This window comes from Nerophis ophidion, linkage group LG16 (assembly GCF_033978795.1).
Source record: "Nerophis ophidion isolate RoL-2023_Sa linkage group LG16, RoL_Noph_v1.0, whole genome shotgun sequence".
In the NCBI taxonomy this organism is placed as follows: Eukaryota; Metazoa; Chordata; class Actinopteri; order Syngnathiformes; family Syngnathidae; genus Nerophis; species Nerophis ophidion.
Genome location: NC_084626.1, coordinates 47,555,450 through 47,574,865, shown reverse-complemented (window position 1 = coordinate 47,574,865; position 19,416 = coordinate 47,555,450). Strand labels below are relative to the sequence as shown.

The following is a 19,416-nucleotide window of genomic DNA, read 5'->3' as shown; positions in this document are numbered from 1 at the left end:
TCACGTGCACAGCGCCACCTGCTGTACTGGAGTTAGAGGTGCACAGCGCCACCTGCTGTACTGGAGTTAGAGGTGCATACCGTCATGTACATGTTGTAAGGCAGGGGTGCCCACACTTTTTCTGCAGGCGAGCTACTTTTCAATTGACCAACTCGAGGGGATCTACCTCATTTATATATATCATTTATATTTATTTATTTATGAAAGAGACATTTTTGCAAACAAGTTAAATGTGTTTAATGATAATACAAGCATGTGTAACACATATAGATGTCTTTCTTTCACGAAGACAAGAATATAAGTTGGTGTATTACCTGATTCTGATGACTTGCATTGATTGGAATCAGACAGTAATGATGATAACGCCCACATTTTCAAATGGAGGAGAAAAAAAGTTGTCCTTTCTGTACAATACCACATGAAAGTGGTTGGTTTTTGGCATCTAATTCATCCAGCTTCCATACACTTTACAAGAAAAACATTGGCGGCAAATTCCGTAGCTTGCTTGATTGACATTCACGGCACCCGAGGGTCTTGTGAGATGACGCTGGCTGCTGCCAGTTCATTATTATGAAAAAATGACAGAGAGGAAGGCGAGAAACGCTTTTTATTTCAACAGACTTTCGCGCCGTCCCTTCCGTCAAAACTCTAAAGGCCGACTGCACATTTCCTATCTTCACAATAAAAGCCCTGCTTCATGCTGCCTGCGCTAACAAAATAAGAGTCTCGGAAAGCTGGCGTGCACAAGTGATGTGCACGCCAGCTTTCTGAGGGATCGCTTGTGCACGCCAGTTTTCCGAGACTCTGTATTTAGTTAGCGCAGGCAGCATGAAGCAGGGCTTTTATTGTGAAGATAGGAAATGTGCAGTCGGCCTTTAGAGTTTTGACGGAAGGTACGGCGCGAGAGTCTGTTGAAATAAAAAGTGTTTCTCGCCTTCCTCTCGGTCATATTTTAATAATAATGATCTTGCAGCAGCCAGCGTCATCTCACAAGACCCTCCGGTACCGTGAATGTCATTTAAGTGACGTCTTGGTGAAGATTGATGATCACTAATTTTTAGGTCTATTTTTTAAAAGCCTGGCTGGAGATCGACTGACACACCCCCCGCGGTCGACTGGTAGCTCGCGATCGACGTAATGGGCACCCCTGTTGTAAGGGTTTGATTGATTGATTGATTGATTGATTGATTAGTACTTTTATTAGTAGATTGCACAGTACAGTACATATTCCGTACAATTGACCACTAAATGGTAACACCCCAATAAGTTTTTCAACTTGTTTAAGTCGGGGAGGCAGCATGGAGCACTACTGCCTACCGGCGCTGACGAGACGCGGGGCCGCCATCTTGGAGTGGTGATCCGCTCCACTCAGTGCAATACATTTAACAGGAGCAATGAACCGTCAGCGCATTTCATTCATCTTACCTCACTGAATACCACTCATTTTCACCCCCTTTTTGTCATACCTGTAGCTATGGTAAAGGACACATGTTTTGTTATTCATACTTTGCTTTACAGTACTAGAATATTCTTACATGCTATAAATGACCGGACATCCCAGACCAAAACTGGGAATATAATCCCAGAGAAGGGTCAGCTATTTTTAAATTGAAGAAATAAATAATTAGGTTTTATATACATGTGTATAACCTACATAAACAATGTATGAATACATTAGATGTGAATTGATTAACGTGGACCCCGATTGAAACAAATTGAGAAACATATTGGGGTGTTACCATTTAGTGGTCAATTGTACGGAATATGTACTGTACTGTGCAATCTACTAATAAAAGTTTCAATCAAAAAATATAGCAGAGAATTCACTCTGTCTTGACACTTTGTATTGATATTTTCTATGACATTCTTCCCTAAAATGATCATGTTTACACTGATTGTTTTATATGCATTTTTGATGTGTGTCACTTTGGATAAAAGTGTCTGCCAAATACTTCAACATAAACATATATAAACAGCTGAAAATCTTTATAAGAGCTAAAACCACCAATCTGTTTCACTGGATTCGGAATAAAAGCAAATTCTGTCTTACATTCTTTACCTTCATCATTTATTTCAACTTTATGTTATTCAAGTATGACATTTTTTTATGTAATTAAGTTCATTGACAAGCAATATTACTCTTGTTTGCTAGCAGATAGGATTTCAGTACTATTGAAGATCTGAAGAGCTTTGCTCTTTCTCAACTCTGTGCTAATATTCTTTTCACAAAATGCAACCAATAGTACGTTTATGTTAAATCTTACTTGTGAAAAGTAATCCCCCCATTCCTATTTTCAACAGTCCACTCATTTGAGCAGGAAAACCCTGAACACCATCTTTGTTTTCTACCTGTCAACTGTCACTTTAGCATCTTTGTTTTCTACCTGTCAACTGTCACTTTAGCATCTTTGTTTTCTACCTGTCAACTGTCACTTTAGCATCTTTGATTTCTACCTGTCAACTGTCACTTTAGCATCTTTGATTTCTACCTGTCAACTGTCGGTTTAACATCTTTGTCTTCTACCTGTCAACTGTCACTTTAGCATCTTTGTTTTCTACCTGTCAACTGTCACTTTAGCATCTTTGTTTTCTAACTGTCAGCTGTCACTTTAGCATCTTTGTTTTCTACCTGTCAACTATCAGTTTAACATCGTTGCTTTCTATCTGTCAACTGTCACTTTAGCATCTTTGTTTTCTACCTATCAACTGTCAGTTTAGCATCTTTGTTTTCTACCAGTCAACTGTCATTTTAACATCTTTGTTTTCTATCTGTCAACTGTCAGTTTAGCATCTTTGTTTTCTACCTGTCAACTGTCAGTTTAGCATCTTTGTTTTTACCTGTCAACTGTCACTTTAGCATCTTTGTTTTCTACCTGTCAACTGTCAGTTTAGAATCTTTGTTTTTTACCTGTCAACTGTCACTTTAGCATCTTTGTTTTCTACCTGTCAACTGTCACTTTAGAATCTTTGTTTTCTACCTGTCAACTGTCACTTTAGCATCTTTGTTTTCTACCTGTCAACTGTCACTTTAGAATCTTTGTTTTCTACCTGTCAACTGTCACTTTAGAATCTTTGTTTTCTACCTGTCAACTGTCACTTTAGCATCTTTGTTTTCTACCTGTCAACTGTCACTTTAGCATCTTTGTTTTCTACCTGTCAACTGTCACTTTAGCATCTTTGTTTTCTACCTGTCAACTGTCACTTTAGCATCTTTGTTTTCTACCTGTCAACTGTCACTTTAGCATCTTTGTTTTCTACCTGTCAACTGTCACTTTAGCATCTTTGTTTTCTACCTATCCAAATGTCACTTTAGCATCTTTGTTTTCTACAGTTATATGTGCATACCGCAGCATCATCTCACAAGACCCTCCGGTACCATGAACGTCATTTAAGTGACGTCTTGGTGAAGATTGATGATCACTAATTTTTAGGTATATTTTTTTAAAAGCCTGGCTGGAGATCGACTGACACACCCCCCGCGGTCGACTGGTAGCTCGCCATCGACGTAATGGGCACCCCTGTTGTAAGTGTTACCCGGACTTCAAAAATATTAGTCTTAACGCTATTATTTCCTTGAAGAAAAGTTGAAATATGAAGTAAACATCAAAAGGGTAAAACAGCCGTAAAAATCCCTCACCTGCTTCATTTTAATTGAAACAAGGAAATGTTGTTAAATTAGGTTAACTATGACAGCCGCTAACGTTCTCTCGGCTATCCAATAGCGTTCATCCTGATGTCAATAACATGGGCGTACTGCTAGTGGGGTGTATAAAATAGTCAGGATGTGTCATGAATACAAAGGATTCTGGGTATTTGTTGTGTTGCATTTATGTTGTGTTACTGTAAGGATGTTCTCCCGAAATGTGTTTGTCGTTCTTAATTGGTGTGGCTTCACAGCGTGGCGCATATTACTAAGAGTGTTAAAATTGTTTATATCACAACCATTAGTGTACTCTGTGTCACCCAGTATGCCTTGCAGTCGTGTGCGTGTTGCCGCGGAAGCCACACACAACATGTTGCTGGACTGACAAGTAGATCGTACATGTTGTAGAAGACGACAAAGCCAATGGCTTCCTAGTGCTTCCTAATACTTATTAACTGGGTGACTGTCGGCAGTCATTCTAGAGAATGTTTACGTCTCCTATTGTCTTCTTTGCTTTGTGACACGGGTCTTAAATGGCTCTTCGAATGGCAAAGGATACCGATCCAAGAACCATGTTTATCAAATATTTCTGGATGGTTCAATCGCCCGAATCTAATTAAAATCTATTTTTTCGTCATGTCAACCGCGGATGAGACCGCAAACCGCGCATCTCTACTGTGTATGCAGGGAGTTGGAAATGCTGCCGTAAAAACATATTCATGTGCATTTTGTTGGCTGTGTTTTATTAAACAATCAATTTACCATGAATTCCGGTCTATTAGCTACTAATTTTTTTTCAAACGCTTTGTACACTGCTGCATATAAAACGCTGTGGTTAATTTATGGATTTTTCCCCCCGCTGACGACCATAAAGCAAATCATTGTAATAAAACACATGCAGATACATTGAAAAGGTGTCCTTTGTTTGTGCTATGGCGCCATCTTTTGGACAATTTTGCTCACTGCAGGTGCTGCTGTGTCCTCGGCTCCGTGTTACCTGCTGTTTAAAGGTGCCCTTCCGTCTTCCAACCGTCCATAACGTTCCTACTCGTATTTGTTCTTCCTTCATCACTCCAAGCAACGTTTGTAAGTTTTACAATATAACTAAAACAATTCTTACTTACTAAAGCGTCCCATGTGTGATGTCTGTAGGAGTGTTTTCATTCATATTTGTACATGTTTTCATTCATATTTGTACATGTTTTCATTCATATTTGTACATGTTTTCATAATGTAATGAAGCCAGCGCCGTTAGCATTAGCAACTAAGCCAACACATTTACCCTATTAGTATTAATAACTGTGTTAAGATAGGCCCGCGACCCCAAAAGGGACAAGCGGTAGAAAAATGGATGGAATATTATTAACTTACAATAGTAATCTGTTTGTATTGTTTCAGCTTCTTAATTAAAGCTTTGAACCAAAAGTACAAGCGCTGTTCTGCCTTTTAGCCGTCCATAGCGTTCTAGTCGTATGGATTCTTGTGAAGTGAAGTGAATTATATTTATATAGCGCTTTTCTCTAGTGACTCAAAGCGCTTTACATAGTGAAACACAATATCTAAGTAACATTTAAACCAGTGTGGGTGGCACTGGGAGCAGGTGGGTAAAGTGTCTTGCCCAAGGACACAACGGCAGTGACTAGGATGGCGGAAGCGGGAATCGAACCTGCAACCCTCAAGTTGCTGGCACGGCCACTCTACCAACCGAGCTATACCGCCCGGTATTCTTCCTTCATCACTCCGAGCAACGTTTGTAAGTTTTACAATATAACTAAAACAATTCACATGTACTGAACCGTCCCATGTGTGATTTCTGTAGGAGTGTTTTCATGCATATTTGTACCTGCTATCGTAATGTAATGATGCTATTAGCATTAGCTAATATGCTAACACTTTTACAAGGGTCTGTGTTAGTATTACTAACTTATAATGGCATTCTTTTTGTATTGTTTCAGTTTGGTAAATTCACCAAAACGTCAGCGTGGAGTTATTGAGTCTGTTTAGTTGAATGGAGAGCTAGCCTTGCGCCTTCTGTTTTGTTTGATCAGCCGTTTTACTGCCGTGTAAAAAACACTGTTTGGAAACAATTAAGGTATGTAAATAAATGTTTACAAAATGTTGGTAAAGAGTGTGGCTTATAGTTTGGAAAATACGGTCGTTAATGATTATAGAGAGCACTTCTTGAGGAATGCACAATGTGTGAACAAAAGTAAAAATGTGGCGTTTTAGGGGAATCATTGAAAAGGGATGCTTATTGATGGTATTAATAGTCAACATCTACACAGATAATAGTCCCAGTCATGATGTCCGTCTGACAACTCAACAAGTGCTAATAAGAGTGGGCCTCAGGATCCTGAACTGGACGCTCCTCCTCCTCCCCCTCCTCCTCCTCAGCTCTTCGGGCTGGAGAGATGCGAAGAGAGGAAAGTTGCGAAAGACATGAACACGGGAGATTTCACCTGCAGCGGGGAATGTTACACACCTCATTACAGCTGCAATGTTGCATCATCATGTCACAGCGCAGAAAGACAGCAGGGATGTATTGAGAGGAGGTAACAGGAATGAGTTGAGGTGGTGGGACAAAAGAAAATGCCAAGGAGAGAGAGAGAGGGGGAGAGACAAGCATCCTGTTTCTGCATGTAATCCTAATATTATGTTTTTAATAGTAATGAAATGGCCGTGTTCTACTGCAGATATAATTATTATGTACCGTGTGGACACAATTGGACGCATGTGACGGTGATAATGCTAAATAGTTCAAAAGTTGTCATCAGGACTCTTTAGGTGGCTTAACTTAACTTGGCCCACTGACCATCAACCACCTGGTCTTCATGAACATCACCCACATGGTCTTCATGAACATCACCCACATGGTCTTCATGACCATCACCCACCTGGTCTTCATGATCATCACCCACCTGGTCTTCATGAACATCACCCACCTTGACTTCATGAACATCACCCACCTGGTCTTCAGGAACATCACACACCTGGTCTTCATGAAAATCACACACCTGATCTTCATGAACATTACCCACCTGGTCTTCATGAACATCACCCACATGGTCTTCATGAACATCACCCACATGGTCTTCATGAACATCACCCACATGGTCTTCATGAACATCACCCACCTGGTCTTCATGAACATCATCCACATGGTCTTCATGAACATCACCCACATGGTCTTCATGAACATCACCCAGCTGGTCTTCATGAACATCACCCACATGGTCTTCATGAACATCACCCACATGGTCTTCATGAACATCACCCACCTGGTCTTCATGAACATCACCCACCTTGACTTCATGAACATCACCCACCTGGTCTTCATGAACATCACCCACCTTGACTTCATGAACATCACCCACCTGGTCTTCAGGAACATCACACACCTGGTCTTCATGAACATCACACACCTGATCTTCATGAACATCACCCACATGGTCTTCATGAACATCACCCACATGGTCTTCATGAACATCACCCACATGGTCTTCATGAAAATCACCCACATGGTCTTCATGAACATCACCCACCTGGTCTTCATGAACATCATCCACATGGTCTTCATGAACATCACCCACATGGTCTTCATGAACATCACCCAGCTGGTCTTCATGAACATCACCCACCTGGTCTTCATGAACATCACCCACATGGTCTTCATGAACATCACCCAGCTGGTCTTCATGAACATCACCCACATGGTCTTCATGAACATCACCCACATGGTCTTCATGAACATCACCCACCTGGTCTTCATGAACATCACCCACCTTGACTTCATGAACATCACCCACCTGGTCTTCATGAACATCACCCACCTGGTCTTCATGAACATCACCTACCTTGACTTCATGAACATCACCCACCTGGTCTTCAGGAACATCACACACCTGGTCTTCATGAACATCACACACCTGATCTTCATGAACATCACCCACCTGGTCTTCATGAACATCACCCACATGGTCTTCATGAACATCACCCACATGGTCTTCATGAACATCACCCACCTGGTCTTCATGAACATCATCCACATGGTCTTCATGAACATCACCCACCTGGTCTTCATGAACATCACACACATGGTCTTCATGAACATCACCCACATGGTCTTCATGAACATCACCCACCTGGTCTTCATGAACATCACCCACATGGTCTTCATGAACATCACCCAGCTGGTCTTCATGAACATCACCCACATGGTCTTCATGAACATCACCCACCTGGTCTTCATGAACATCACCCACCTGGTCTTCATGAACATCACCCACCTTGACTTCATGAACATCACCCACCTGGTCTTCATGAACATCACCCACCTTGACTTCATGAACATCACACACCTGGTCTTCAGGAACATCACACACCTGGTCTTCATGAACATCACACACCTGATCTTCATGAACATTACCCACCTGGTCTTCATGAACATCACCCACATGGTCTTCATGAACATCACCCACATGGTCTTCATGAACATCACCCACATGGTCTTCATGAACATCACCCACCTGGTCTTCATGAACATCATCCACATGGTCTTCATGAACATCACCCACATGGTCTTCATGAACATCACCCACATGGTCTTCATGAACATCACCCACATGGTCTTCATGAACATCACCCACATGGTCTTCATGAACATCATCACCCACCTGGTCTTCATGAACATCATCCACATGGTCTTCATGAACATCACCCACATGGTCTTCATGAACATCACCCACCTGGTCTTCATGAACATCACACACATGGTCTTCATGAACATCACCCACATGGTCTTCATGAACATCACCCACATGGTCTTCATGAACATCACCCACATGGTCTTCATGAACATCACACACCTGGTCTTCATGAACATCACCCACATGGTCTTCATGAACATCACCCACATGGTCTTCATGAACATCACCCACATGGTCTTCATGAACATCACCCACATGGTCTTCATGAACATCACCCACATGGTCTTCATGAACATCACACACCTGGTCTTCATGAACATTACACACATGGTCTTCATGAACATCACCCACTTGGTCTTCATGAACATCACCCACATGGTCTTCATGAACATCACCCACCTTGACTTCGTGAACATCACCCACCTGGTCTTCAGGAACATCACACACCTGGTCTTCATGAACATCACACACCTGATCTTCATGAACATTACCCACCTGGTCTTCATGAACATCACCCACATGGTCTTCATGAACATCACCCACATGGTCTTCATGAACATCACCCACATGGTCTTCATGAACATCACCCACCTGGTCTTCATGAACATCATCCACATGGTCTTCATGAACATCACCCACATGGTCTTCATGAATATCACCCACCTGGTCTTCATGAACATCACCCACATGGTCTTCATGAACATCACCCACATGGTCTTCATGAACATCATCCACATGGTCTTCATGAACATCACCCACATGGTCTTCATGAACATCACCCACCTGGTCTTCATGAACATCACACACATGGTCTTCATGAACATCACCCACATGGTCTTCATGAACATCACCCACATGGTCTTCATGAACATCACCCACATGGTCTTCATGAACATCACACACATGGTCTTCATGAACATCACCCACATGGTCTTCATGAACATCACCCACATGGTCTTCATGAACATCACCCACATGGTCTTCATGAACATCACCCACATGGTCTTCATGAACATCACCCACATGGTCTTCATGAACATCACACACCTGGTCTTCATGAACATTACACACATGGTCTTCATGAACATCACCCACTTGGTCTTCATGAACATCACCCACCTGGTCTTCATGAACATCACCCACTAGGTCTTCATGAACATCACCCACCTGGTCTTTGTGAACATCACCCACCTGGTCTTCATGAACATCACCCACATGGTCTCCATGAACATTAACCACATGGTCTTCATGAACATCACCCACATGGTCTTCATGAACATCACCCACTTGGTCTTCATGAACATCACCCACCTGGTCTTCATGAACATCACCCACATGGTCTCCATGAACATTAACCACATGGTCTTCATGAACATCAACCACATGGTCTTCATGAACATCACCCACCTGGTCTTCATGAACATCACACACATGGTCTTCATGAACATCACCTACCTGGTCTTCATGAACATCATCCACATGGTCTTCATGAACATCACCCACATGGTCTTCATGAACATCACCCAGCTGGTCTTCATGAACATCACCCACATGGTCTTCATGAACATCACCCACATGGTCTTCATGAACATCACCCACCTGGTCTTCATGAACATCACCCACCTTGACTTCATGAACATCACCCACCTGGTCTTCATGAACATCACCCACCTTGACTTCATGAACATCACCCACCTGGTCTTCAGGAACATCACACACCTGGTCTTCATGAACATCACACACCTGATCTTCATGAACATCACCCACATGGTCTTCATGAACATCACCCACATGGTCTTCATGAACATCACCCACATGGTCTTCATGAAAATCACCCACATGGTCTTCATGAACATCACCCACCTGGTCTTCATGAACATCATCCACATGGTCTTCATGAACATCACCCACATGGTCTTCATGAACATCACCCAGCTGGTCTTCATGAACATCACCCACCTGGTCTTCATGAACATCACCCACATGGTCTTCATGAACATCACCCAGCTGGTCTTCATGAACATCACCCACATGGTCTTCATGAACATCACCCACATGGTCTTCATGAACATCACCCACCTGGTCTTCATGAACATCACCCACCTTGACTTCATGAACATCACCCACCTGGTCTTCATGAACATCACCTACCTTGACTTCATGAACATCACCCACCTGGTCTTCAGGAACATCACACACCTGGTCTTCATGAACATCACACACCTGATCTTCATGAACATTACCCACCTGGTCTTCATGAACATCACCCACATGGTCTTCATGAACATCACCCACATGGTCTTCATGAACATCACCCACATGGTCTTCATGAACATCACCCACCTGGTCTTCATGAACATCATCCACATGGTCTTCATGAACATCACCCACCTGGTCTTCATGAACATCACACACATGGTCTTCATGAACATCACCCACATGGTCTTCATGAACATCACCCACCTGGTCTTCATGAACATCACCCACATGGTCTTCATGAACATCACCCAGCTGGTCTTCATGAACATCACCCACATGGTCTTCATGAACATCACCCACCTGGTCTTCATGAACATCACCCACCTGGTCTTCATGAACATCACCCACCTTGACTTCATGAACATCACCCACCTGGTCTTCATGAACATCACCCACCTTGACTTCATGAACATCACACACCTGGTCTTCAGGAACATCACACACCTGGTCTTCATGAACATCACACACCTGATCTTCATGAACATTACCCACCTGGTCTTCATGAACATCACCCACATGGTCTTCATGAACATCACCCACATGGTCTTCATGAACATCACCCACATGGTCTTCATGAACATCACCCACCTGGTCTTCATGAACATCATCCACATGGTCTTCATGAACATCACCCACATGGTCTTCATGAACATCACCCACATGGTCTTCATGAACATCACCCACATGGTCTTCATGAACATCACCCACATGGTCTTCATGAACATCACCCACCTGGTCTTCATGAACATCATCCACATGGTCTTCATGAACATCACCCACATGGTCTTCATGAACATCACCCACCTGGTCTTCATGAACATCACACACATGGTCTTCATGAACATCACCCACATGGTCTTCATGAACATCACCCACATGGTCTTCATGAACATCACCCACATGGTCTTCATGAACATCACACACCTGGTCTTCATGAACATCACCCACATGGTCTTCATGAACATCACCCACATGGTCTTCATGAACATCACCCACATGGTCTTCATGAACATCACCCACATGGTCTTCATGAACATCACCCACATGGTCTTCATGAACATCACACACCTGGTCTTCATGAACATTACACACATGGTCTTCATGAACATCACCCACTTGGTCTTCATGAACATCACCCACATGGTCTTCATGAACATCACCCACCTTGACTTCGTGAACATCACCCACCTGGTCTTCAGGAACATCACACACCTGGTCTTCATGAACATCACACACCTGATCTTCATGAACATTACCCACCTGGTCTTCATGAACATCACCCACATGGTCTTCATGAACATCACCCACATGGTCTTCATGAACATCACCCACATGGTCTTCATGAACATCACCCACCTGGTCTTCATGAACATCATCCACATGGTCTTCATGAACATCACCCACATGGTCTTCATGAATATCACCCACCTGGTCTTCATGAACATCACCCACATGGTCTTCATGAACATCACCCACATGGTCTTCATGAACATCATCCACATGGTCTTCATGAACATCACCCACATGGTCTTCATGAACATCACCCACCTGGTCTTCATGAACATCACACACATGGTCTTCATGAACATCACCCACATGGTCTTCATGAACATCACCCACATGGTCTTCATGAACATCACCCACATGGTCTTCATGAACATCACACACATGGTCTTCATGAACATCACCCACATGGTCTTCATGAACATCACCCACATGGTCTTCATGAACATCACCCACATGGTCTTCATGAACATCACCCACATGGTCTTCATGAACATCACCCACATGGTCTTCATGAACATCACACACCTGGTCTTCATGAACATTACACACATGGTCTTCATGAACATCACCCACTTGGTCTTCATGAACATCACCCACCTGGTCTTCATGAACATCACCCACTAGGTCTTCATGAACATCACCCACCTGGTCTTTGTGAACATCACCCACCTGGTCTTCATGAACATCACCCACATGGTCTCCATGAACATTAACCACATGGTCTTCATGAACATCACCCACATGGTCTTCATGAACATCACCCACTTGGTCTTCATGAACATCACCCACCTGGTCTTCATGAACATCACCCACATGGTCTCCATGAACATTAACCACATGGTCTTCATGAACATCAACCACATGGTCTTCATGAACATCACCCACCTGGTCTTCATGAACATCACACACATGGTCTTCATGAACATCACCCACATGGTCTTCATGAACATCACCCACATGGTCTTCATGATCATCACCCACATGGTCTTCATGAACATCACCCACCTGGTCTTAATGAACATCACCCACATGGTCTTCATGAACATCACCCACCTGGTCTTCATGAACATCACCCACATGGTCTTCATGATCATCACCCACCAGGTCTTCATGAACATCACACACCTGGTCTTCATGAACATCACCCACATGGTCTTCATGAACATCACCCACATGGTCTTCATGAACATCACCCACCTGGTCTACATGAACATCACCCACATGGTCTTCATGAACATCACCCATATGGTCTTCATGAAGCCTTTCAAACTGGGGGTGGTCATGACTGCAGTACACCTGCCACCCGGCAGGGGGCAACATAAAAACACATGTGTCACAATGACGCAGCAGTGGTTGGGTAGAAGAAGATGGCCTTATTGACTTTGAAAAAAATTTAAACAAATCGCGAAAAACTGACTTTTAACAGCAAATGGAACAAAAGGTACACAATTATTTATATTGGTGACTTTTTGATGTATTTTGTGTTCGTGGCCGTGTTGTTTTTGTTGTTAAACTCTGCCGATCAAAACTGGCTAAATACACGCAAAGCTGAATTTGACCAGCAGAGGGCGACAAAGCTACAACACTAAATGCTTCTGTTTGATTCATCTCACGCATACAACGGACATTATTTACGTTAAATACACAATGGACGTTAGACTTTTGTTATGTTTACATGTTCAGTCCTACAAACCTCAATAAAAGGAAAACGTGTAGAGAAATAAAACTGAGGGGGAAAATCATTTAAATGAAAGCTAAGAATGAACATCCATCCATCCATCATCTTCCGCTTATCCGAGGTCGGGTCGCGGGGGCAACAGCTTAAGCAGGGAAACCTAGACTTCCCTCTCCCCAGCCACTTCGTCTAGCTCTTCCCGGGGGATCCCGAGGCATTCCCAGGCCAGCCGGGAGACATAGTCTTCCCAACGTGTCCTGGGTCTTCCCCGTGGCCTCCTACCGGTTGGACGTGCCCTAAACACCTCCCTAGGGAGGCGTTCGGGTGGCATCCTGACCAGATGCCTGAACCACCTCATCTGGCTCCTCTCCATGTGAAGGAGCAGCGGCTTTACTTTGAGTTCCTCCCGGATGGCAGAGCTTCTCACCCTATCTCTAAGGGAGAGACCCGCCACACGGCAGAGGAAACTCATTTCGGCCGCTTGTACCCGTGATCTTATCCTTTCGGTCATGACCCAAAGCTCATGACCATAGGTGAGGATGGGGAAGGTGTTGTAAATTGTCGTCATCAACAGCATCAGTGAGTAGAAGAAATGTCGGAAGGATGGGGATGATGAATGTGTTTAGAAAACTATTTTGTAAAAAAAATGTATTGTGCTGCTTGCCTGTGTATCGGCTGGGGACATCTCTGCGCTGCTGATCCGCCTCCGCTTCGGATGGTTTCCTGCCGGCTCCGCTGTGAACGGGACTCTCGCTGCTGTGTTGGATCCGCTTTGGACTGGACTCTCGCGACTGTGTTGGATCCATTATGGATTGAACTTTCACAGTATCATGCTAGACCCGCTCGACATCCATTGCTTTCCTCCTCTCCAAGGTTCTCATAGTCATCATTGTCACCGACGTCCCACTGGGTGTGAGTTTTCCTTGCCCTTATGTGGGCCTACCGAGGATGTCGTAGTGGTTTGTGCAGCCCTTTGAGACACTAGTGATTTAGGGCTATATAAGTAAACATTGATTGATTGATTGATTGATATACTGTAACAGGAGATGATGTTTCTGCCTGGGTTGTCTTGGAAATAATAATTTTCATGGTTACTCATGATTTTTTTTTTTTTTTTGTAAATTATAAAAGTTACATAACACGAGGAGTCTTCTGCTGTTGTCGTTTATCTAAAATTGTTGCATTTGCATGATCCAGTGAACCAGCTTAAGAACTACTTTTACAGCTTAAATTGTAATATTTGTTCATTGTTTTAATGTATTCCTAACAGTCAATTGTTTTCATTTTGTAGCATGTCTCTTGGCTACATTACTTCCAGTAGGCTACATGTACAGTATGTTGTTGTTTTTTTGTCCAATCATATTCCAGCGTCTATGTGATTCCATGCCAATCATAACAAATTAGATTTCCAAATTGTTCCTAAATGACTGCACAATAATGTAAGTCAGGGTTGCCCACACTTTTTCTGCAGGCGAGCTACTTTTCAATTGACCAACTCGAGGGGATCTACCTCATTTATATATATCATTTATATTTATTTATTTATGAAAGAGACATTTTTTGTAAACAAGTTAAATGTGTTTAATGATAATACAAGCATGTGTAACACATATAGATGTCTTTCTTTCACGAAGACAAGAATATAAGTTGGTGTATTACCTGATTCTGATGACTTGCATTGATTGGAATCAGACAGTAATGATGATAACGCCCACATTTTCAAATGGAGGAGAAAAAAAGTTGTCCTTTCTGTACAATACCACATGAAAGTGGTTGGTTTTTGGCATCTAATTCATCCAGCTTCCATACACTTTACAAGAAAAACATTGGCGGCAAATTCCGTAGCTTGCTTGATTGACATTCACGGCACCCGAGGGTCTTGTGAGATGACGCTGGCTGCTGCCAGTTCATTATTATGAAAAAATGACAGAGAGGAAGGCGAGAAACACTTTTTATTTCAACAGACTCTCGCGCCGTCCCTTCCGTCAAAACTCTAAAGGCCGACTGCACATTTCCTATCTTCACAATAAAAGCCCTGCTTCATGCTGCCTGCGCTAACAAAATAAGAGCTCGGAAAGCTGGCGTGCACAAGTGATGTGCACGCCAGCTTTCTGAGGGATCGCTTGTGCACGCCAGTTTTCCGAGACTCTGTATTTAGTTAGCGCAGGCAGCATGAAGCAGGGCTTTTATTGTGAAGATAGGAAATGTGCAGTCGGCCTTTAGAGTTTTGACGGAAGGGACGGCGCGAGAGTCTGTTGAAATAAAAAGTGTTTTTCGCCTTCCTCTCGGTCATATTTTCATAATAATGATCTTGCAGCAGCCAGCGTCATCTCACAAGACCCTCCGGTACCGTGAATGTCATTTAAGTGACGTCTTGGTGAAGATTGATGATCACTCATTTTTAGGTCTATTTTTTTTTAAAAGCCTGGCTGGAGATCGACTGACACACCCCCCGCGGTCGACTGGTAGCTCGCGATCGACGTAATGTAAGTGTTACCCGGACTTCAAAAATATTAGTCTAAACGCTATTATTTCCTTGAAGAAAAGTTGAAATATGAAATAAACATCAAAAGGGGAAAACAGCCGTAAAAACCCCTCACCTGCTTCATTTTAATTGAAACAAGGAAATGTTGTTAAATTAGATTAACTATGACAGCCGCTAACGTTCTCTCGGCTATCCAATAGCGTTCATCCTGATGTCAAGAATATGGGCGTACTGCTAGTGGGGTGTATAAAATAGTCAGGAAGTGTCATGAATACAAAGGATTCTGGGTATATGTTGTGTTGCATTTATGTTGTGTTACTGTAAGGATGTTCTCCCGAAATGTGTTTGTCGTTCTTAATTGGTGTGGCTTCACAGCGTGGCGCATATTAGTAAGAGTGTTAAAATTGTTTATATCACAACCATTAGTGTACTCTGTGTCACCCAGTATGCCTTGCAGTCGTGTGCGTGTTGCCGCGGAAGCCACACACAACATGTTGCTGGACTGACAAGTAGATCGTACATGTTGTAGAAGACGACAAAGTCAAAGGCTTCATAGCACGCCCTAATACTTATTAGCTGGGTGACTGTCGGCAGTCATTCTAGAGAATGTTTACGTCTCCTATTGTCTTCTTTGCTTTGTGACACGGGTCTTAAATGGCTCTCGAATGGCAAAGGATACCGATCCAAGAACCATGTTTATCAAATATTTCTGGATGGTTCAATCGCCCGAATCTAATTAAAATCTATTTTTTCGTCATGTCAACCGCGGATGAGACCGCAAACCGCGCATCTCTACTGTGTATGCAGGGAGTTGGAAATGCTGCCGTAAAAACATATTCATGTGCATTTTGTTGGCTGTGTTTTATTAAACAATCAATTTACCATGAATTCCGGTCTATTAGCTACTAATTTTTTTTCAAACGCTTTGTACACTGCTGCATATAAAACGCTGTGGTTAATTTATGGATTTTTCCCCCCGCTGACGACCATAAAGCAAATCATTGTAATAAAACACATGCAGATACATTGAAAAGGTGTCCTATTGTTTGTGCTATGGCGCCATCTTTTGGACAATTTTGCTCACTGCAGGTGCTGCTGTGTCAATGGCTCCGTGTTACCTGCTGTTTAAAGGTGCCCTTCCGTCTTCCAACCGTCCATAACGTTCCTACTCGTATTTGTTCTTCCTTCATCACTCCAAGCAACGTTTGTAAGTTTTACAATATAACTAAAACAATTCTTACTTACTAAAGCGTCCCATGTGTGATGTCTGTAGGAGTGTTTTCATTCATATTTGTACATGTTTTCATTCATATTTGTACATGTTTTAATTCATATTTGTACATGTTTTAATTCATATTTGTACATGTTTTCATAATGTAATGAAGCCAGCGCCGTTAGCATTAGCGACTAAGCCAACACATTTACCCTATTAGTATTAATAACTGTGTTAAGATAGGCCCGCGACCCCAAAAGGGACAAGCGGTAGAAAAAATGGATGGAATATTATTAACTTACAATAGTAATCTGTTTGTATTGCTTCAGCTTCTTAATTAAAGCTTTGAACCAAAAGTACAAGCGCTGTTCTGCCTTTTAGCCGTCCATAGCGTTCTAGTTGTATGGATTCTTGTGAAGTGAAGTGAATTATATTTATATAGCGCTTTTCTCTAGTGACTCAAAGCGCTTTACATAGTGACACCCAATATCTAAGTAACATTTAAACCAGTGTGGGTGGCACTGGGAGCAGGTGGGTAAAGTGTCTTGCCCAAGGACACAACGGCAGTGACTAGGATGGCGGAAGCGGGAATCGAACCTGCAACCCTCAAGTTGCTGGCACGGCCACTCTACCAACCGAGCTATACCGCCCGGTATTCTTCCTTCATCACTCTGAGCAACGTTTGTAAGTTTTACAATATAACTAAAACAATTCACATGTACTGAACCGTCCCATGTGTGATTTCTGTAGGAGTGTTTTCATGCATATTTGTACCTGCTATCGTAATGTAATGATGCTATTAGCATTAGCTAATATGCTAACACTTTTACAAGGGTCTGTGTTAGTATTACTAACTTATAATGGCATTCTTTTTGTATTGTTTCAGTTTGGTAAATTCACCAAAACGTCAGCGTGGAGTTATTGAGTCTGTTTAGTTGAATGGAGAGCTAGCCTTGCGCCTTCTGTTTTGTTTGATCAGCCGTTTTACTGCCGTGTAAAAAAAACACTGTTTGGAAACAATTAAGGTATGTACATAAATGTTTACAAAATGTTGGTAAAGAGTGTGGCTTTATAGTTTGGAAAATACGGCCGTTAATGATTATAGAGAGCACTTCTTGAGGAATGCACAATGTGTGAACAAAAGTAAAAATGTGGCGTTTTAGGGGAATCCTTGAAAAGGGATGCTTGTTGATGGTAATAATAGTCAACATCTACACAGATAATAGTCCCAGTCATGATGTCCGTCTGACAACTCAACAAGTGCTAATAAGAGTGGGCCTCAGGATCCTGAACTGGACTCTCCTCCCCCTCCTCCTCCTCAGCTCTTCGGGCTGGAGAGATGCGAAGAGAGGAAAGTTGCGAAAGACATGAACACGGGAGATTTCACCTGCAGCGGGGAATATTACACACCTCATTACCGCTGCAATGTTGCATCATCATGTCACAGCGCAGAAAGCCAGCAGGGATGTATTAAGAGGAGGTAACAGGAATGAGTTGAGGTGGTGGGACAAAAGAAAATGCCAAGGAGAGGGAGAGAGAGGGAGAGAGAGATAGAGAGTAAGAGCGGGAGAGAGAGAGAGATACAAGCATCCTGTTTCTGCATGTAATCCTAATGTTATGTTTTTAATAGTAATGAAATGGCCGTAATCTACTGCAGATATAATTATTATGTACCGTATGGACACAATTGGACGCATGTGACGGTGATAATGCTAAATAGTTCAAAAGTTGTCATGAACATCACCCACATGGTCTTCATGAACATCACCCACATGGTCTTCATGAACAACACCCACATGGTCTTCATGAACATCACCCACATGGCCTTCATGAACATCACCCACATGGTCTTCATGAACATAACCCACCTGATCTTCATGAACATCACCCACATGGTCTTCATGAACATAACCCACCTGATCTTCATGAACATCACCCACATGGTCTTCATGAACATCACCCACATGGTCTTCATGAACATCACCCACCTGGTCTTCATGAACATCACCCACCTGGTCTTCATGAACATCACCCACCTGGACTTCATGAACATCACCCACCTGGTCTTCATGAACATCACCCACATCGTCTTCATGAACATCACCCACCTGGTCTTCATGAACATCACCCACCTGGTCTTCATGAACA

At 42.7% G+C, this 19,416-nt stretch overlaps 1 protein-coding gene across 6 annotated transcripts in view; it reads right to left on the bottom strand.

The window, feature by feature from the left end:
* Nucleotides 1-16,901: 16,901 nt before the first annotated feature.
* LOC133535481 (arf-GAP with coiled-coil, ANK repeat and PH domain-containing protein 3-like) overlaps nt 16,902-19,416 on the bottom strand; it is a 119,121-nt gene continuing 116,606 nt past the window's right edge. For all 6 annotated transcript variants that reach the window (XR_009802232.1, XM_061875355.1, XM_061875352.1 and 3 more), the window contains one exon: nt 16,902-18,655. Coding sequence is in view for 5 of the 6 variants with exons in the window: in XM_061875355.1 (XP_061731339.1) it covers nt 18,587-18,655 (69 nt within the window). In the remaining variant the exon portion in view is untranslated. The remainder of the gene's footprint in view (nt 18,656-19,416) is intronic.